Here is a 22,971-nt window from a genome sequence, read left to right as displayed (position 1 = left end):
CTAAGACTTAAAGAAAATGTACCAGAACCAAATAAAAGCCAAAGTGTATAAAACCACACCAGAGATGTAGGAATCGTCACCGAACAATAAGGGTATTACTGAAAATGGCAGGTTTATGAGATTTACACTATACAATACAATAAGGGATAGTGCGGGTAGAGAGAGAATTCGAAAGGGTACATGATTCATAAGGATTTCAGAAGTAACTAGAAAATCTTGAATCATGCACGCGAGATGCAATAATTTACAGACATAGATCCAGCTAAATACTGCCAGTTTACTTCTGTGTATTGTAAAACAAAGCCTGTAAAGTTTTAGTTAAATATTACATTTTTATACTTCGGTTTATAAATTTTAACAATTGATGCCGAGTCAAGTGTTTAAACAAGCGATTATATGACCCACTGTTAAACATTGACTGAGTGTAACTAAATCTATGTCTGTGTCCAAAATACGACATAACCCGACCAAATAACAAAGGTGTGGCAAGCCAATCAAGTGCGTATGTACTCACAACTTCCTTATCCCGCTGTTCCTCTTCCACGGCGCGTCGTCGGGCTCCGCGGGCAGGGGGCCCTGCACCGGGGCCTCCTCTTCTTCCGCAGTCACCGTACTGCTCATAGACGGCGATGTGTCTGAACCACTGCAAATGTTTTGTTAGCGATATTAATGGTAATTGTCGACTTTTATATTGTCATGAACGTGGATTCTTTTTGTGGACGATGAGCTAGCAACCTGTAACTATTTAAATTTCAATTCCACCAGCAGGCAATATAGTTGAACGTGGCCCTCCAGTCGCTAGAGATATAGACGTGGCTCTATATATGTATGAACGTGGATAAAGCAAAGGAAGTATGCAGGGATCGTGGTAAGTAGAAAGATGTAGTTTATGTTTACCCCTCCAGAAAAAAGAGGCGATTTATATGTACCAAGAGCGTCGGTGTTCGGTTCGAATCCCACCTCGGCCATGTACCAATGACTATTTTCGAAGTTATGTACATTAGTTTGAATACTAACCGATGCTGTTACGATGAGGGAAACACCGTGAGGAAACCTACACTATGATTGATCCAATACGGGTTAGGTTTACCTGCAAAGGTTGCGGAGGTCAGATGGGAGTTCAAACGCTTCGCGTAAAAACCTGACTCACCCAGGATCCATGGTCAAAGGCATACCCCGGGCTCCTCTCCAGAGTGATAAGGATGCAACCGGGACTAAAGCCAGAAGGAGGAAGATAGCAACACCTTTTGGACTGAATATCAAAGGGAAGGAAATCAGAAGGAAAGAAAGGGTCTTTAAAGTAAAATCAAGATGTCAATTCATCTATCAAATATATAACGACACTTTACCGAATTTTCCAATTAAAATAGCGACACAAAAATCTTTTTAATAGTGATCGACATTTTCAGTTTAAACTTCACGATATTTACATCTTCGCTTTGAAAATTGCATCAAAAACTTTCAGCTTTAATTTATTTTATCTCATATAATTAAGCGGGTAGTTCACACATTAACCGACGTATTGCAAATATTTTTATGAAGTGAACTATATTGGTACCTGTCTGGTTGTGGTTCGACCTGTAACGCCTGCAGTTGTTCCTCAGCGCGGTTCAGCTTCAACTTGAGTTCGTTTCTCTCGTGGAGAATTGCGCGTAGTTCGCGAACGCTGAACGTGGGCTTTGAAGATTGGTCTTCGTCGTCGCCGTCGGGGGTCGACGCGCCGCATGCTGCACATTTCTGAAAAAAAATTCATATTATAATTTTCAATAAACTAAGTAATCTTTTTACTTAAACACAAAGCTTGGTTCTTTCTTCGGCAGATCAATAATGGGTCATTCTCATTTGATTTTATGTATGTATAATCTATAATATAAAAATGAATTGCTAAATGTGTTGGTAAGCGCATAACTCAAGAACGCCTGGACCCATTTGGTCAACTCTTTTTTTTTAATATTCGTCGAAGCTCAAGGATGGTTTTTACGGCAAAAAATACCAAATAATTGCCCGAAAAACCTTAAAAACAGTCCTTTTCTTTATCCCATACAAATGTTTTCTAACTAATACGTACAGTCAATTTGAGCTTTATTGCTAATGTATAAAGTTCACTGTTGTCTAAGCAATGTAGGTCTAATAGATGGGAACAAAAAACTGTCATATTACAAATCTTTTTGACAGAACGAAGTCTGTCGGGTCCCGCTAGTTGTATATGTATTTATAATATATTTTATGTATACATACATACATACATACATAAAATCACGCCTCTTTCCCGGAGGGGTAGGCAGAGACTACCTCTTTCCACTTGCCACGATCTCTGCATACTTCTTTCTACATATTTCATGTATCTTGTATGTATTTATGCATTCATTTTTTTGTAATGTATGTGTTTTGCAGTATGCATGTGCACTTAAAGCACCACCAACTTAAGGTTTTTCTGATTGGTCAGCTGGTTGACTGGTAGAGATTGCCAAACGGCATTAAGTCCGCCTTACATTTTCTTTGTGCAATAAAGTTTTAAATAAATAAATACATAAAGCTTTAATAATTCCTACACTGTATTTGAGCTTGAGTGCACAGTGCAAGCTTAGTTTGCACAACCTTATACCTCATCTTGCTTACCATCAAGCGAATGAAGGTCAAATGCACTTAAATTTGCAACATCAAAGGAACTAAGGAATAGAAATGTATATCTATACCATAAATACATCACTAGACTTGAATGCACGTTGAACGTACCTTTTGAGTGGTTTCATGCATTATGCCAGAAACTGCAGCATTTTTACCGCTGTTTCTTATTACAGATTAAAAAATATATACAAATCCTTTTAAATAATAGAAGAAAATGTATATAATTTTTCCAAATATTCATACAATTACATTCCTTTCTATCAAAAAATATAGTTACCAACCTTGTTTTGTACGTCAGCCTGCTGCAGCGTTGCGATATCTCTCTGTTGCGATTGCACTATCGCAGTCAGTTCCGACCTCTCCTCGCATACTAAGCGCATCTGAAATTGTGCAAATAAATATAATAAGGGTATAATTAGTATGAGAATGTTATTTTATTTAATCGCAAAGCCGGTTGGGATCAGAGAGAGATGATAATGCTATCTTGAGCGAACTTCGAGAATGAAAGCAGACGACCGACAATGAAATCGGGAAAATGTCCAGTTGCGAGACAAAGATCATAAATGTACTTTTTCTTTCAATTAATTTGCTTACGAGAATATCTGAAAGAGAATTCCCCTACATTTTACTAGTAGAAATACTCTTGCGACAAGTTATATTGTCCTACTACGACCTTCAATTAAGACGTGATATAATTATGTAAATGGGCTAGCAACCTGTCACTATTTGAATCTCCATTCTACCATTAAGCCAAAAAGCTGAACGTGGCGTTTCAGTTTTAATGACTGTTGGCTCTGTCTACCCCGTAAGGGATATAAAAGTGATTATATGTTATTGTATGATAATGTAATAAATGACACTTAACAGTAAATATTCTTAACTGGATTTAGCAAGTCACATGAACTCTGAATTCACGTCATGTAATCTAGAGTTAATAAAATATCTCTCACTATTTCACGAGCCTATAAGGCGTTATTTACACACGTTACTTCAATATGTTGACCACACAAATTGCCGACCTCTACGTGATCCCGGGGCAAATTCGGGAATCGCGTACATTTTTCGCCACCCCCTGCCAGCAAGCAGAAATACGTACGTACATACATACATGAATATACCTTTTGCCACGATCCCTGCATACTTCTTACGCTAAAAAATATACACGTATCTACATACAATCACATCTTTATCCCTTACGGGGTAGACAGAGCCAAGAGTCCCAAAAAGATCGCAAAGCCACGTTTAGGAGAGACACATAGTGATAGGTTACTAGCTCATCGCCTAAAAGAATATTTTTAAACAGAAATAAATATTTGACAAGTCTCACCTGATTCTGTAGCTGCTTGTGTTTCCTCCGAAGGTCGCGACTGACTTGTGCCAACTTCTCTACTTGATTGGTCAGCTGCAAAGTGTCCAAAATGGCCATGATTAGTCGAAAAACTAAAAAAATGTATCTCGAAAATATACCTAGTACTGTGAGATATCGTTTCACATATGATGGCGGTCGAATGTTATCGAATAAAGATAAGTTTGTTATTGTACCTGTATAGAAGTTTCTATACTCGAATACTTATTTGGTACATGTTGTAAAGATGGATAAGATAATCACAAGCTGTCAGTTTGATGTTCACTATCTTCTTCGTGGGGAATTTGCGCATAACTCGGAATTACATTAATTTATAAATAGACTGATATCGTTTAATATAATATTCAAGTAGTTAACACAACAAATATATTTTTTTTGATCAGTTTTTTGATAAGGGAATTTTAAAAAAATATTATACGAACACGATTACTATATTATGATCGTAGTTACTAAGTTATTCATACGAGAAAAATAAAAGAACATGTTTAGCTGGAAGTTTTAATTTAGACTTTAAAATTCCATAATTATATATTATAACGCTATTCAAACAAAAATATACAGAAAACAAAACATTTTAACATTGGCCAGTCCTGTTCCTTTTAAATGCCTCAAGAGAAGTTTGCACCATAATAACGAACAGAGTTTAGAGTTACGAATGAAAAGTTTGCTAATTAGGACTGTGTAACTTTAAACAATAAGTCCAAATAGGGACAGTAATTTTCTCTCAAGATTTTGCTTTTAATTATATAGATATATTTATATATTTTTACAATCATAAATAATGGCATGAAAAGAGTTCTTTGGGGCTCTACTAAGGCGTTGAAATTGAATTAAATACTAATGTTACACCTATACTTAATGTTATCCAATTGAACGTGACCTTTCCGTCGTTTCCAGACTATTGGCGCTATATCCCGTAGGGGAAACATACGTGATATATTATGTATGTTACATGAATCGGTTATAATATTCCTTGTAGTGAAAATATTCATAAGTTCGGCAAAGTCCGAAATAATTCACCATAAACAATCCTCCTATGCTTTCATAAATTTAGCATACATAGATTTTACTAGGTTTAGACCGAAGCAGCGCCGGTCCAATTACATCCAATTAATAATTAATTAAACCAAACAGAAGCTTAGTTGCGCGGCATAATATTATTATAAAGTAGTTTGGTAATGAGCTCCAGTTTTAGAAATATCAATACTCGTGCGAGCTGTGAAACCACACCGGGTGAGATATAAAACTAATTGACGAAATGAGGTGTCAAATATAATAAAATATGTAACATTTTTTAAAACTGGGTTATGTAATTTACTTCCACGTAAATGGGTTACTAAAGTCGACACCTCCATATATGGAAGTTACCCTCGTCATTCTGACCTGACAAGAGCATATATTTGAGCCCCGAAATCGAGTAATATCAAGACTCTAGACGACGTTTTATGCGTTCCGGTTTCGCGCGCACAAACCCATATATTATTGATACACACAATACTATTAATTTATTCTTGGTAAAAATGCATACATAAATTATACTTTTTTTAGATTGAAGTATCCGTGTAAAACGAAAAATCTCAGTAATTTCCGCTGTCGCAGGAATTTTGGGAAATTATGTGCAAATAAGGTAACCCACAGCCACAGCCTGGTGGTTTGGGGTGGGTATTGATGTCAGGTTACCCAGTCAGTCAGGGCTCTCCTCGTATATGTAGAAGAAGGTAGATAGGATTATTTAAATAAAATACCACCATATTATTTTGGTTCACTTTGAGACAATTTCCCACAAGAGGTTTATGACAAAAAAAAAAACAAAAGAAGTTAATGGAGTTAGTAACAAAGATCTTAACATTTTTCGAATTTCGACTTAAAGAGTGTAACAAGAGTGGTCTCTAATTCGACTTGAAGCAAAAATACGTATGTACTTGTAACATTTGTGACGCAATAACTTTCGAGCCAAAACTTCATTATGGGTATCAAAATCAGTTTGATAGGTTTCAAGATTTAAAAAAATGAGGTAAATATTGATTGAACAACTAGAAGGTATTAAGAGTGTCAACTTCAGGAACATTTGCTCTGAAAAGTATAGGTACATATATACACACTTAACCGAACGTGGTCTGTTATTTTTCATGATATGCCATTAGCAAGTGCTGCGATGTCATGCAAACCGCTGGAGAGCTGCCATCTCTGTATTACAGTCCGGGCCACGTCGGGCACATGAAACATTGCAATGGCTCGCCAGCCTCCCCGGGGGGTGCGAAGGCACTATAATGGCGTAACTACTACAATCAAATACTGTCTAATTCTGCTTGTTGAGAGTATGCATTTTTGGAAGAGAGAGGCGAATGTAGACTTACTTTTTGTAGTAGTTTTGCCTGGTTTAATACGCATAAGATGATAGATTATTATAAAGACTAACGATAAACATGAAAATTAAATCAACAGAGAAGGGTCTTATCAAAGGCCAAAAATTTAAAATACCTTGTAACTTGTTTAGTAAGTCCATAAACAAAAGATGTAAAAGACGAATGTTATGAATTGAATTTTTTTTTACAATTCAAATAATGCCAAGCCTATAATAAAAGTACCTTTATTCATTTATTAAGGCCATACAACGCTTACCAACTTTTCTTCAAATAATATGCCTGACCACAACTGCAAACTCAATAGCATACAACGCAAAAAAATATTTTATTTATCGTGAAGTATTTTCAACTTACCCGATTATAAATACCATTTTCACGATATCCACCTTGCAGCAAAAGCAATCTATCTTTTTGACAAATGCCGCCATATTGATTGAACGGTCAATTTGCTCCCACATCGCGGGCGCTTCGATCGCATTCAAAGTATATACATGAAACTATAGTACGAAGCACAAATTCCCAAGATGGATTGTTTCTTAATATTATAAAAAAAATCAGAGCATTTAACTCCGGTCTCCTTTATGGATAGCAAGATGAAGTCGTATTACGCAAGCTAAAAATAGTCTATTGAATTTTGAAAATTAAGAATAGGTAAAGTTACATGTAACGGGGAACAAAGAAGTAATAATAGATCAAGCTTTCAAAATAAAATCAGGTTTTCATAGACCACGATCGAAAAGCAGACAAGGCCAGCGACCCCAGATGATATGATAGATAATATCTTAAAATTCTTTTAAACAGCCCAAATTGATACAGCACACTCCTTCCTCATAAAGTTTAAATTGTAATCATTAATATTGAGGAATATAATGAAGCTTATGTCGAGTCTCTGTTCATTCGTTCCAAGGTATTAGTTTTAAGTACTTAATTAATTACTTCTCTGACATCGTCTCCTTTCCACAAAATAATATCTTACAACAAAAGACGTAATAAATTCAATACACTAACAAAACTTCCTTCATTATATTTGATTATTTTGTGCTTTACAATAATGTTTCCAACAACAATCACGATTATGAAACTGTGAAATGAGGAACCCCTTGGCGTCGGCTACGCTGTCATATAATACCATTAAAACTAACCGCAAAACTGAGATCAGTTTTATGACACATTCATTAACAGTTACATTGCCTGCTTGGAAGCTATAATGACTTACTCTGTATCCTAACATACTTAATTATAATCAGTGTGGTATTTCGAAAAGCCGCCTCAAACCGCTTACAATTGTGGTATACAAGCTTTGAAAAATTACCGCTATGGGAATTTGGGAATTTGGAATACACACACCACCTTCTGCATAAGTGTTCTGTATTTTTAGCAATAAGTGATCACCTGGTTGTACTACTACAAGATACTCTCGGAAAATATTTTTCTTACTCAGAATCCCACAGCCGGTCTGCCGCCGATGGCACCATGATAAGAGGAGGCTATACCCTCTAGTCACGTGCTTTGGACAAAGCAACTAGACGGCTTAGCAGTAGTCGGATTGTTCAGAAAAATGAGTTAGTTTTTTTGTAAGAGATAGTCTTCCGCAGTTGCAGCAACCACACGGCACTGGAGTAATGTGCTCTTTTAGTAATGAAATATTTAGGTGTTACGAGTATTTAAGTAAGTGTACTTAAACACATTATTGCACCATGCATTGTATAATGTAGTCAAAAAGTGTATACATTTCTTCTTTTTCCTTTCAATAGTAGTAGTAGTATCATTTTTCCCATACGTCTTCTTATATTCTATTCACCTTCATTAAAATAAAGAGATTCGAAGCATTTTTCGAAGCGAGAAGCGTTTTCAACTCATTTCAAATTTATAGTGACCTCTTTCCTGATGTCTAGTTTTCTATCATGATATCAAATGAGAGCGCGTGAATTTTTAAACTTGTTTTTAGATTAGATGTTGAACTATACGAAGCGGTTCTCTGTTTTAAAAATTAAATCAAGCAAACATCATTTGATTCATTCCAAGCATCTTTAATATCAATTATATATAGCTCTTTTATTACAATAAATGTTACGAGCAAAACAGCTAAGACATTGTTTTTTAGCTTATAACAACGTCTTACATTTATTGAAAGAGTAGCTTCACAAACATCGATTTAATTGGAGAAAATCAGGATTTTAAAATAGAGATGTTATATAAGCAATTGTTAAACTGAAAAAGGAATTACTAATTTTTAACATACCTTATAACAAATTCAAATTACTAAAATTTTGTGACTGTTCTGTATTTCGATATCATTGATACCTACCTGATTAATTATGTTTGCTATTTGGCTGGAAGAGAATGCTATTAGCATAATTCGCCTATTGTAGGTTTACGGGTTAATAAAATTTTAATAATAATACCTTTATAGACTTAATAAAATAAATACAAAATCATTAGGTACAAAGAATTCATACGCTTACATTCATACATAAATTCAGACTCTTTCCCACAGAGGTAAATATAGCCTATATCGTTTCGGGTAGTTTTGCCAGGACGTTCCGATTTGATCAAGGTACATTCATAAGGTTATTTACATAAATACCAAGAGGGCAGTCTGACCATAGTCACCACTGCAAACGGCTGTAGAGCATAGACTGCAACTTGATTTGCATACAGTTACCGCATATCTTCCGTTCCAAGACGCTCGCGCTAATTTTAACTCGCTCAATTTAAAGCCAGGATCGTTAACAGCTAAGTTACGATTGGTTAAGCGATTCTTAGAGAATTTCTAGAGTTTTCACAGATTAACTTTAGCACTGTCGCTTTCAGCGAGATAGCAACCTATTGTGTGAATTAAAATTGACTAGCCTATGTCTTTATTCTTTAACGAAGGATTTTCGATTATTTTTATAAGAGCAATGCGAAAAATTATCGACGAAAGAAATCGACACGCCAAGAAAAAGCAGGGCAAAGCAAGTTCTTTAAGTTACTACAACGAAGTCAGATCATTGATACAAATGTAAACATAGCATTGCCTTAAACATACAAGACTATAGTTTTAACAAGTGTGCATAAATATCTTTATAAATAAATAAATGTAACAGAAACAATTGTAAGAATAAAGCAATAAACTGAAATGTGATGTTGAATAGAGAATAACATAGCCTTAAAAATATTTGAAGAAGATATACGAAACCTATCTTTGTTAACAGTTTTCCATATTCAGATGAGATCATATTGCGATGAAAAACTGGCATCTGTCACGAATCGCGATGAATCACGAATGATTGTCGTGAGCAAACAAGTTTTGTATTACAATTCAATTTTAATTCACATTATGAAATATTCCACAGATAACAAAATTATATGTACCAAGACATGTCAATGTTTGTATGACTGTGCCAACACAAACCTAATAAAGATTGAAATAAAAAGAATAATGTAACCAGTAAAGATTAGCCAGTCCTGGTACAGTATACATATAAGAGTACACTCATACTCGTATGAAATGTATCTTTTAGATGGTGAGAAGTGAGAACGGCAAATGCTGAATGTGAATCCCATTTCTTTGCGAATTAATAATAAAGTTATACAGATGAGGAAGGCAATCTTTTGCTAGGGAGAAATAAGACATAGGGATTCCTTATAAGTAAGCTTTGATTGAACATGACATAGGCATGAAATTGTACAAAAAGGTGTCGTTATAAAATAATCTACACGTTTATAACTCAGTTTGTTCACATAGCCTAATTTTAGCAAATACTTAACCGATCATGACATCACCGAAACTTTTAAAAGCCCTTAAGAGGTACATTCCGTACATTATCTACGTGTGTTATAGGCTATGTATGTATAATAACGCGCGAAGCCGTGGCGGGCCGCTAGTCTGTTAATAAAGTTATGTTAATCATGAGCTCTCATAATGAAAAGACGACTCAGTAAGATTTAGAGACATGAGAGCACAATATAATAACTATAATTTCATTAGAAAATACCTTAATAATTAGATAATCAAGACTTATGTTTATTCTCCAAGTACGCGTTAATTTCTTCACGAAATGCACGGCCACACATATTTTAGCCGAAGCGTGCACACGAATATGCATGGGTCATTTTAGACTATACTTAATTTATTTTTCAGAGAAGAATTAAGAATGAAGAAAGAAAAAATTATCTTCAAAATAACATTCACGTAAAAATGATATAATTCGATATCAGTTCAGCCGGCATCTTTGATGTTTATATAGCAAATGTTCTAGCTATCTAAAATCTTATCAAAATAGATATCATTGTTATTTATTTCTAATAGTAAAATACTGATCTTGGTGATTGTGCAAATAGGTATAGAAAAGAAAATTGTACCTACTTGGTGAGTTATTAAAGAAACATATTTTTTTCCGCCAATCTCATATAAATTCGTATAGTTCTTTAAATATTTAACGTGTTACTTTTTGAAACAAACATTCCTGTTTTGTTTCAAGTTATAAAACATAGCTACAGTTTTTGACCGACATTAAATTATACCGACTTAAGTGTGCCGCTGCAGCTCTTTAATTTGCGACAAGTATTTTGCGACGAATAACAAACTCAAAATAGGTCATAATACTCGTATAAAGCTCTGCATTCAGTGAGTGCAACAGAAATATGTTTCTACAACGTGATACTACACACCACGATTCATATCAAATAGACAAATCCATCCATGCGTGACGAACTGCCGTGGTTTCATTGAGCGAATGTTAATTTTATTTAATTGCGATAATTTTATATGGAATGTTATCAGATTTCACTAATTAGGGGGTTATTAAAATCGTTAACATATTGTGTGACTCGGTTTATATTTTTTTATATCATCATCAGTTACACCCTCAGTTATAAAAAAAATAAACCAATTCATGATAGAATATTTTTGCACTGAGGTTCCTCGTACAGAACTATATTACCAATGGAAACATTAACTATCGAGTATTCTAAACAAGAATAAATCTTACCTAACCTTAACCATTGCCAAAAAATATTAAAAATAAATGGCCACAATCCATCTTAAATAACATTCACATATGCATACCAACATTCCAAATTTTACATCCATACCAATTCAAACCGCAATCTGGGCCTAAGCTCTACAAACTACGGCTAAGTACAAGTAGGTCGGCTTAATGGCCTGAGACATTTCATTGCACTGGCTACACAATTTGAACCTAATTGCCAGAGTCAAAGACGCCATAAACGAAAGGTCAGACGTATTTATCGTAGAGCCATACAAAATGTCGTAAAGCACTATCTTCCTGATGTCATAGGTCGAAAACTCGTTAAACGTAAATAGCTTTTATGAAAACCACGTAAGGTTTTATACGCAATGAACGCTTGTTACTAAGAGGTGACAGGTATATTCGCTAGTAATCGCCCTGATAAAATCAGTCTTGTTAGCAGTTTAGCTATAAGAGATTTTCTTTCATCCAATAATTTAATATGATCATATATGTCGTGATAAGTACTTTAATTTGATAAACCCAAGATTTCGAGACAGAAGCCACTCATAATGCTATTCTTATGTAAAGGCGTAGGTGACATTATTATATCCAGAACGAATGAGGACTGTCGTATGAGTCATGGGAGGTATAACTTAAAGAGCAAAAGCTAGTAAGCATACTGCTTATAAAATCGAAAAAAATTAAACGTTTTTACTAACTACTTCAACTCTTGTAGTAAGACCTAAATCTGAACTACATACAACAAACAAATCCCCTAACAGTACTGTATGAACTACATCAAGTACCAAGTATTCTGACTTAAAAGTATTAACGCGCAATCTTGGCGTTCTTAATCCTCTTTCAACATCAGCTTACAGACGCTTATGGATTAAATGATAAATCCACAAAAGCCAAATGGAAGAGCTCAAATGATTTTATGAAGTGAGCAGTTTTTAACTTCTTTTCAAATCGTGTTTTATATAACTTGACTGATAAAATGCTGCAATTCTCTTGAGCAAACTTCCAAACGTTGTCTATTACAACTATAATATAGAAGAACTTTCACTGTTATACTCGCACTTTCCTATGAAGCCTTCTATTATTTGAAAGGAAGTCGATACTTGTCAAATGCATGGATCGTCTAGCTAGACAGTCTATTTAATTGTTTAGGAATGATATTATGAGACTTTAAGGCTGTCAAGCGGCTATCAATAATTGTCTTGTTTTCTGAATAATTAATCTTCTTTAGTTATTAAAGAACTGATTAGATATCAGCTAACAGCTCAAATCGCATATAGAAATTTGGCAGGTATGTTCGTTACATGGCCAAGTGGTGCAATAAGATAGGTTTGCCTGGAATTCCCGTAGTACGGGAAATAAACGGGCGAATCGAGTTGTAAGGTATATAAAAATAAACAAAGTGGTTTTTCTTCATTAATAATGAATTTCCACCCACCCATCGCATCAATCCTTATAAACTTGTTATATTAATTTTCGTTAGTATCAGTTATAATGAAAAGATGTTTCAGTGTTCGCCCATAGTCTATTTATTTTCTGGATGAAATGAAGAATTTCCCACCGAGCCCGGCTTGCGCGTTGTGAATAAAACATTATATTCATTCAGCTCATTATAATATTCAATTGGAGCCTTTGAGGTATCCATCTTTTCATCAGACACCTATTATGATTAATTTGAAACCTATTCGTCCGAGTTTTGAATTGAAATGCGAATAACATTTTTGAAATATGCAAGATGAGCTTCAGAGATCGATGGAAATGTAGCGGAAACTTCTCAATCATCTATTATTTATCTTACACGAAAGTTAGAAACCAATCATCAATGAAAACGGTACTTAAGAATACGTCTCCTTTAGCTTTCAATTAAAAAAAATAGCCATCATAACAAATTTTTATCTGATTTTCTTATATATACAAAAATGACTTGGTTGAGAAAAACCATTGAATGATGCAAGCTCAAACGATATTACCTTCAACTTGCTACTTATTAGAATTTTCTCTTTCAAATGCGAGACTGGATGTCAGTGTTGCCACTTGCTACATCGATAAAGTTTGTAACTTTGCTGTTTGTAAAGGCTAATCTTCTGAAATACTGAACCGATCATGAACATTTTTTCACCATAAAAAAGTACATTATCTGCAGGTATTATACTCGCAGAAGCTAATGCAGGTCAAAAGTTCATGATAAAGCCAGTTATACGTCTGTTGGTAAATAGCACTAAACTCACCCCCTCAATGAGCTGCTGCTTCTCCTGCAACTGCACCTCTTGGTGTCGCAGTGTTGCCCTTTGCTTCTCCGCGGTACTGCTCAGCCGGGACAGCACTTCTTGATCGTGCTCCCGGGCGGGCGATGGAGGCGCGCTCGTTCCTGAAATACACTTGTTATATAACTTTTTTCTTCTTAAATAGAAGCATTAAAGCTTACATATAATAATTATCATCGTCATCTATATCGAGTGTATGTTTATTGGACAGATGATAAAATTTCACCGCGAAAAATGTATTAACTGCGGGCTATTTATAAACAAGCAAAAAGTAAACCAAGCAATATCAAGTGAAGGATAAGCTGTATGCCCAATATATATATTTAGTACGATCAAGTTTCCATGCGGGTCGTTTCAAGACTATTGACTCTGTCTCTCCTATAAGGGATAAAGCGATTTTATGCATGTAGTATGAAAAAAATGTTATCTCACCATCGCCAGGCGCATTAATGGTTCGCCTTAGCCGTTTATTCTCATCCTGAAGCCTCGCCACTGCTGTGACCAGCTCCGCAGACTCCGTCCGCCATTGTTCCTCGATCGCTTCTATTTCCTGTCAAAAAGACACACTAATATTAATTATTTTCTTAATTTGGATAAACTGCCATGTGACGCTTTAGAATAAGACCACTTCATATCTTCCGCATAGGTATTAGTCCCACAGGTCTTAAAAGGCGGCGTGGTTTCTTCTTGTAGGCGATGAACTAACAACCTGTCACTATTTGGCTTTGTGTACCTTAAGAGGTATAGATGCATATATGCATGTATATTATAAACAGGTCCATTCCAATTCATAGCAAGAAAACCTTTTTAGCTTATGACGATAAAAATAGGCACCCATTTTGGGAAATATTGATTTTGTTACACTTTAACATACACGCTATTTTTTCTTTTTCTATTCCTCAAATGGTATGGTCATGTTTATGTTCTTGGTAAGTATAGTCTATGGCAACGTCGCCAACGCACGAGTAAAAAACTACGGTAATTTACCATTATAGTGTAACAACAAATCGTTATGTAACTTAAGACTCAACATTTTCTCAATCAGTTGTGTCTGCTAATGTTACATGGTTATAATGTTGTAATTATGTCTTTTTCGGCTCAAGGTCATTGTCTATCTTTGTAAATTTTAAAGTGTAAACCAAAATCATCAGATTGGTGAATACCAAGTGCAAAAACTGTCTATGAATGTTTATTTAGTACTGCGCTTCTTACGAAGTGAAAAATATTATGTATTTTTATACGAAATATTTATGATTTTTGTTAATTTTTCTGATATTTTTTGGTAACTGTTTTACAACAATAAATTAATACCTACGTCATCAAATGAACAATCGATACCGAGAAGGTAAATCCTGCATATGACGTGACCACACATTACTACCTACTTCGATAAAAGAATACTGGTCAAGGCTAGAGATAATAAATCCGCTACGTAAATAAGCAACAAATAGTTTTAATCGCGCATGTCATTTTGATGTGAACATGCTACTAACGATACAATTACTTCTTCTTAACAGTCAATTAAAAACAGACTATGGCCTATTAACTATGCCTATTAACATTTGCGAGGTTAAGATTTTTAAACATCACTCTAAAATCAAGAAGCAATTAACATGAGTGTGTATTAACGTTCTAAATGATATTGACATTAGTTATAATATAACATCTAATTGGAGATACAAAATAGTTACACCGAACTTTCTTTGATAGTAGTTTGATTGATGACTATTAATGTATATAAGTAATAATATTGGAAAAAATAAAACAAAGATGAGCCAGTTTCCTTATTACCCAACTCATCAGTACCCAGCACGAAAGCAGGATTCGAAGGCATCATATAGCTTATTTATAAGTAAAATATACATATAAACATAACGTACCTTCTGTGACGCCATTGTAAAGTAATGAATAGATACTTTCAGTGTCGAAATCACCGTCTCGCCAAACTGTCGAGATTGAATATGAATGCAATGATCTGCTCCCATTATTATTTAGGTAAAGTGCAGTGTAGTGAACAACTCAAGTGTGTAAAATTGCGATAAAACAAAATGTCTTTTTGGGCGTGCATGACCCTACATGACGCTCCATAGCTTTGCGTTCTATTACGCTTGAGAAGCCCCTATTTTTCTAACTTTATGCTAGTTACAGTGGTATTCAAATTTTGTGACAAACAGGTACTCGTTGATTTTATTTGAATACTAAGATGGGACTTGATGGGAGTAACTTCGTATGAAAACCTGACTCGCCAAATCCAGGATCCATGGTCAAGGGCTTACCCCGGGCTCCTCTATGCTACCTTTATATACTGTGATGCCAAACGCATTCTTACAGTATATTAACTGAATTTCCTACGTCAGAGAGAGAACATTAGTCATATGCACACAAAGCATACATTTATGATTCTTATTGAACGGCTAAGGAACAACATTTCTTTATAAACATAAATGCCAAAATGCTAAACAAAATTAGGAGTTCTTACTGTTAGCATATTTTTTTAACGGGGCTTTTCCCACGGAATGAAATATTTGGACTAAAAGTAATTACCGAAGCGAAATAAGTGTGAAACGAAAATTTACAAAGCCCGAGTAAATGACAATCTTAATTTACAAATTTGCTGTGCAAATAATAACTTTTAATTAAAAGTGGAAGAGTATTTGCAGAAGAAATAATAACTTTTCGTTATTAAACTACGAACCCCTAAAATTCTGTGTAAAAAAAGTAACTCTAGTCAAAAATAGGAAGATTGCGTTGGGTATTTCCAAAAGAAGCTCGTAATTTTGGCGCGGTTTCGTAATGAGATTTTTAATGTCGTGCAGGCGTCAGGGGGACTGTGTTAGATACCTACATTATACTGTGACTAGACAAGGGTACGACCCTTATATAGGGCACGTCTTTGAGGCGAGGGAGGTGTTTAGGGAAAATAAACCTACTTTAAAATTAATAATTATACAGATACTATCAACAACTATAAAGTTGAACGTGGAGTTCGAGACTGTTGACTTTGTCTTCCGCGTAAGGAATATAGACATGATTATATGTATGTATCAATTGATATTTTTTCACATATTTTTTAAGGTTTTTAGTAAGTACCATTAACAGAACATTTCGAATAAAGAGCTAAAATAGATGTGGTATAGTAATAATTCATATATTGGTCAATAAATCCAGTCATGCTTTATGTGCCTGCAAAACTATCATCTATTATTTTTATAATTATTATATGATAAACTATTAATTAATAATACTATTTAATCCAGTAGTGTAAGAAGATATAAGATGTTGCGACAAGGTTGTGTCTCACGGGGGAAAAACAGAAAGTATGCTCTCCTTACTAGTCCTAACAAATTAGTATCACTGATATGGTTTTACCCTAGAGACATCATGGACTATTCAAACATGAAAGATGAAAGATTTCTAATGCGCCAGCGGCACAAAGTTTTCTTGTCAAGTCATAGGAAGTTATTATCTATACGATTTTACTTTTCACTTAAAAATACATAAGTACAATTATTATAAAACTCTAGGTTTTGCCCGGGCCTTCCCTTCAATGCCAACTTTCAGTCTATACTCTATGAATAACATATATAAGCGGAACTAATTTTAAACTTTTGGCTGTTGTCACTTTTCTTTTTATGGATATTATGCTGTAAATAAAGATATTTCATCAAAGGTAAAAAAAACTTTAATCTTTACGTCACCGTAAAAATACCACGCGAGTACACGAAACAGATAATAAAATATCGAATAACGATGAAAAATGTGTATCCAAAGAGTTTTCCATTTATTGGCATTTTCAACCGAGATAAGGGATATGAAAGACTACGAAATGGATCCAGAATGTTTCGCAAATATTTTACCGATTTCACTCCGCTATTTTTGTAAACACAAATACCTATCTAAGATGGATCCAACGATGTTATTCTTACATCCGCAAAATAACCGTCTACATTATTTTTATAAACTGTTAGAAGTATGTCGTTTTCATAAATGTTTTGCTTATTTTTTAATTACTAAAGATGCCCTACGACTGTATTAATATTCTGAATTTTAAGTTATTTTTTTCTCGAGAAAATACTTCTTCAATCGACACTCATTGCTACATATGCAATTGTCTAGGATTATTCTGACAAAATGGTTTTCTATTATGAAAGAGGAAATCCAACAATTTCGTTTCTATATTTATTTGTCAGTCTTGAATTAACTGAAACTGTCTCATGTCGTCAAAAGTATTATCTGTAGTAATCTGTGGTAGTAACTAACTTTGCTTAGGTAATTATCAGTTATATTTCTCGAACAAAACTACCATCCAATATTTGTAAATACGTATGTGTAACAATACAAGCGCATTGAAACGTCGAAATGTTTTAACATTCCTATACTTCTTTATTCCGTAGCAATAAGAGTTATTTCCAATGTACAAGTTTTTAGCCGTGAATTCATAAGGATAAAACGTAGCCAACGCACGACAGGAAACACTGAATCCAATTACTCAATTGAACATAGAATACTGTTGTTAAAAGATGTTCTATAGTTTATTTTAGTTGTTGTCTTGTGTAAAATATTTCGTTGATTATGTTGATCTCTCAAACCAAAAAGTTACTATTTACTTTTTTTAGTTTTCTTTTTACTTCAAAATCAATGGCTGATCTGGTAACATAGCAAGCAATATTGTTACTGAGTTGCAATTTTTTGTATTGCACACGCAAGCGTGATTTGTTTTACCTATAATTTTGAAACTTGTATTTTTTGTTTAAATGTGCGTGTTTTTTGGTAGCTACCAATTAAAAAAAAATATTTATCTAACTTAAGATCAAAAACATTATCACAAAACCCAATATATAATTTATTCCATTCTAACGCAAACGACAGATACGGTAACTGATAAGTTACATCCTTTATTATACAAACACACCATACTATCAGAAATCAGAAAGAGCCAAAAGTCTCACCAAGACCGAAAGGTAAAATATAAAATTCCAAAAGCATTAAAAAAAATTTTTAAAGGATTTCTAGAGCAATTAAAAGTATTGTGCAAATCATATAAATCTGCAGTCACAAAACATGGGCAAATATTTAAGAGATCTAAATTGATAGACATCTTATTTATCCATACAATATGACAACCGAATAAAAAAGTGAAAGCATCACCAATTTCATATCTGACTTTGATAAAACTAAGAGTTATGTACTATGGTGAAAGGAGGCAATCAGTTGATTATTGCCAAATTAAATAAAAAATAACAATGTAGGATAAAAAAAAAGGTATTAAAAATCCTACAAATATTATGATATTTGCAAGGATGTGTGGATGCCAAAAGTTTGTAAGGATGTGTGGATTTAAATGAAATATACACTGGTAGAAAATAACCTGGAATAACATAATAAGTACTTTTGATCCCGAAATTCCCATAGAAGCAAAGGCCCAGGGAGCAGCTAGTTAATTTCCTATTTTTATGATATTGAAAAACTTTAGCGGAACTCTCTTCATGCAAGTTGAATATTCATTTGGTTTATTTATATGCCCATCATGAAAAAGTGCTGTGTGGTTCCCAGCACCAATAAAACATTTGTAAATAACCACTCCATCTCTTTCCCATGGATGTCGCGAAAGGCGACTAAGGGATAGGCTTATATACTTGGGATTCCACAATGAGCTAGCAACCTGTCAATATTTGAATAAACTATCATTAAACCAAGCAGCTGTCAGTCTTTTGATGACTGTTGGCTCTGTCTACTGCACAGGGGACATGGACATGATTATATTATCAATATCATGAAAAAGTTAATTTAGAAGAATATGAATAACTGAATTATGTTGAAAAATCAATTTGCTGTTGCTTGGTGAAGGTTTCTACACACACCATGATGAACCACTAAAAAACAAATTTTCCTATGACTCTAGTTTACTAAAACTGCAGCAGTTTTAGTAATTTTATCACAAACAAACTATAGAATTTGATTGCGATAAAATGGTAAACACATTATGAAGGAGTTTTGGGCTTAAATAAATAAAAAGGCTGGGTAACTCCTGCTTTGGCTCTTTTGACATGTGCATCAGAAACATAACAGGCCAGGTAAAAATTTGGTTTCTTTAAAAAATGCTTTTAATGAATTTATTGTCATTTCCTTTTGAAATAAAATTTAGCCTTATAAAGACAAAGTACTCTACCTACACTTGATAATCTCACTGAGTTTGGACAATAGGTACTTACATAGATTACATAAATGATAATGATAAAAACATTCAAATCAGTGATGTGCATTACCTGAATGCCAATAGGCAGCCGTCATCTAAAAAATAAACCAGAATTTGTGTATCCCTTAGGTATTAGGGTGGTAAGTAATTAAGTGTATCCCTTAGGGATTAAGACAAAAAGAATCTTCATTCTTTTACACACACACACATACACTTAATTACTTCATCTTACTTAATTTTTATTAAATGATCTGCTTATATTTGACAGAAATGTAAGTCCTGTAACATATCTCTCAATGGAAATCATAAGTGACTAAAGGTTATGGTGGAGAAATTAATCCTAAAATTTGGAAAATCTAGTCACATTTCAAAACAAAAAGTCACTTGTATTTATGTGGTGTCAAGCATTGGAGGCAATTAAGAGTTACATTATATCGAGATGGAGTACATTGCAAGAAGGTTTAATAATGTTTTTTACTTTAAACAAACAACTGAATGGAGTCTGCCCAAAACTGCAGATGAAGAATATTTTGCCTCAAATGCACATGTACATCAACCATGCAGTAACAACAAATACAGAGAATTGCTAAGCAATAATAGATATACCTACCTAGTAAGTGAGCAGTTGTCAATGTCGCGCAATATAGAATCGGCGCTTTGTGCTACTATCTTTTGCAACTGCACACCTACTGCTGGTGACGAAACCACGGACATTCGTTCGTTCAGTTTAACAGCACGCATGAAACAGAATCTAATAAACAATGACCTCAACCACGTACCTTTTCGAACCGTTGTCTATATTCAGCCTTTTCAATCTTGTCGTTCTCCAACTGAGATATCTTTGCCGTCAACTCCTGCAAAGCATGATTCTCCTTCTCATTCCTAACTGCTAGGTTCTCTAGCAGCTCCAGGGCATTAATCACCTTCGGCAGCAGTGAAGTTACTGCGTCAGGGCCATATTTTTCGATAATTATTTCACATTCTTTGCCAATATCCGATGCCAGATCATATACATCGACAACGGTGACATCGTCATCGAAGTCGCCCGGCATCTTGGCGGAAAAGCGCCTTGGGTACGGCATTAAAATCACCTTGTTTTCACTTCACCGCACTAAATAAAACAAGATTACAGAAAAGTGTCCACCTTTCGCAAGTGCGCCATCATAGGAAACTAACTAAAAAAAGTGAATGAAATGTCAAATTAAAAACGTAGAGTTGGGCCCATACTGCGACGACATAACTAGTATCTATAAATAACGTTGAATTCGCTAACTATTATGCATGTTTGTTAAAAAACAAGCCAAATATAGATTGATTATTGCCAAATACACATTATTATAAAGAATCCATGTAATATATAAAAAAAAACAAAAACCTGGTCGCAAATGAAGAAAGTTTTAGTAAGTACGTGTAAATGTATTTCGTCTAGCTGTTTAAATAATCTTTCAAGGTCAAATATTCACTAACAGTTTTAATTACAATGGTGAGTCAATAATTCATTGGATTTTTAAAGACCTACATACATATAGTCAAGTCTATGTCCCTTACAGGGAAGACGAAGCCAACAGTTTCGAAAAGACTGAAAGGCCACGTTTAGCTGTATTGTGGTTTCTAGCCCATCGCCTACAAGAGGAATCCCATGTTTATAAGCCTATCCCGTAGTCCCCTTTTATGGCATCCATGGGAAAAATATGGGGTGGTTCTATTCTAAAGTGCCGAAAACCACACGGAACAGTTTTTTAAACAACTATTACAATCACTTCAAAGAAGTTAAAAACTACGATAGCTGTTAAAATAAACCTGTTCCCATCACTATTTTAAGACAAATCTGACAGCAGCTGTCAATCTGTTGTCTGTGCGAATGAGGGAGATAGTAGGTTCTTGGCTTCTCTCTCTACAGGCTTGCGTTCGGATTTTTGCACACACATTTTTATCATACAATAAATAAGTTCTTGACGGTTCATTACTGTAAGTAGATACCTTTCCAGGAAGTTAATCCAGATATAAAGTTCCAGTCTAAGAAGTAATCCAGTGAACGTGAAAACAAGTACTTACAAAATTTGAGACATTGCAACATATGAAATCGCTTATCAAAAATGAGCTGTTATGGTTGAGACTTTTTGGCGGGAACCCAAACGGCGTGTTGTTTTTGCTGTTATATTTCTCCAAAATGTATGTTTGATGGACTAGTAATGATTTATAAGAGTAGATTATTGATTATTAAGTGTTCGTGGACAAGCATGAGTGTTGGAGAGTGTTACAATAGACTTTTGATGTTTTCCCAAATAGTTTAGAATTTGAGTTCCCAGAAAGGGCGAAGAAAAGCATCCACTGCGCTGCTATTCTCGAGAGTCGATCAATAGGTACCTACAAAGTTTATTTTATGATGACTAGAACTGTCTAAACTCTGACAAAAATAAGCCTACGAAGAAGTTTGATTGCGTAAACCGCAGATATTAAAATAAAATGTCTAAGAGGCTAAACGAAAAAACAAACGGGGTGAGCTAAATAAAACCGTTTAAAAAATAAGAAAAAGGAGCTATAGCTGAGAAATAACGGCAATTTGTATGTATGTGTTTTGTACTAATACTAATACGATGTAGTTTAAACTTTTTTTAAATTTTCCATGGTCTAAGGTGTTTATCTGTGGTTTTTATCCACCATTAACATGCCTATAAGAATAAAAATAAAATAAGTATCTAAATCAGTGTATCCCAAAGTATGAGTCGCGACCCAGTGGTGGGTCGCGAGCGAACATTGAGTGGGCCCTGCCTGTAGAACGACACACCACCCTACCGATCCAACCGCTCTGGACAGCGGGCGACTGATAGACATGTGTAAGTACTGCGAGTAATATAATATAGCGCGTAATATGGCGTGACCGCGTACTGATACAGTACGTATAACCCGGTAAAATTTAGCATGACACTGACATTAAACAGTACGCAGCACCTACGGCACCACCGCGGGCGGTCGGCTTGGCGCCGGCGGTTCCTAGACGAATTTCGATTTTGATTTGGAAATTAGAGCAGTATTACGTTTCTCATAAAGATTAAATTTTTATGGCATACACTGCTTCATACTTAAGACATAAAGGCATTAATTATAACTGACGCGCTATTTCGAAATGTTAGTACATATTTTTATATTTATGTAAAAACTGTAATGGCGAAAA

The 22,971-nt window shown here is 34.5% G+C and overlaps 1 protein-coding gene across 2 annotated transcripts in view; it reads right to left on the bottom strand.

Moving 5' to 3' along the window:
• LOC106129992 (RILP-like protein homolog) overlaps nt 1-20,984 on the bottom strand; it is a 29,116-nt gene extending 8,132 nt beyond the window's left edge. For both annotated transcript variants that reach the window (XM_013328731.2, XM_013328732.2), the window contains exons 1-7: nt 20,576-20,984; nt 14,033-14,150; nt 13,565-13,704; nt 3,956-4,030; nt 2,910-3,008; nt 1,559-1,737; nt 515-643 (exon numbers count right to left, since the gene is read on the bottom strand). In XM_013328731.2, the coding sequence (XP_013184185.1) occupies nt 515-643; nt 1,559-1,737; nt 2,910-3,008; nt 3,956-4,030; nt 13,565-13,704; nt 14,033-14,150; nt 20,576-20,878 (1,043 nt within the window). In that variant the 5' untranslated portion in view covers nt 20,879-20,984. The remainder of the gene's footprint in view (nt 1-514; nt 644-1,558; nt 1,738-2,909; nt 3,009-3,955; nt 4,031-13,564; nt 13,705-14,032; nt 14,151-20,575) is intronic.
• Between the last annotated feature and the right edge of the window lie 1,987 nt (nt 20,985-22,971).

Source organism: Amyelois transitella, chromosome 22, assembly GCF_032362555.1.
Source record: "Amyelois transitella isolate CPQ chromosome 22, ilAmyTran1.1, whole genome shotgun sequence".
In the NCBI taxonomy this organism is placed as follows: Eukaryota; Metazoa; Arthropoda; class Insecta; order Lepidoptera; family Pyralidae; genus Amyelois; species Amyelois transitella.
Note: the sequence above shows the minus strand (reverse complement) of the source record. Positions and strands in the feature narration are given on the sequence as shown.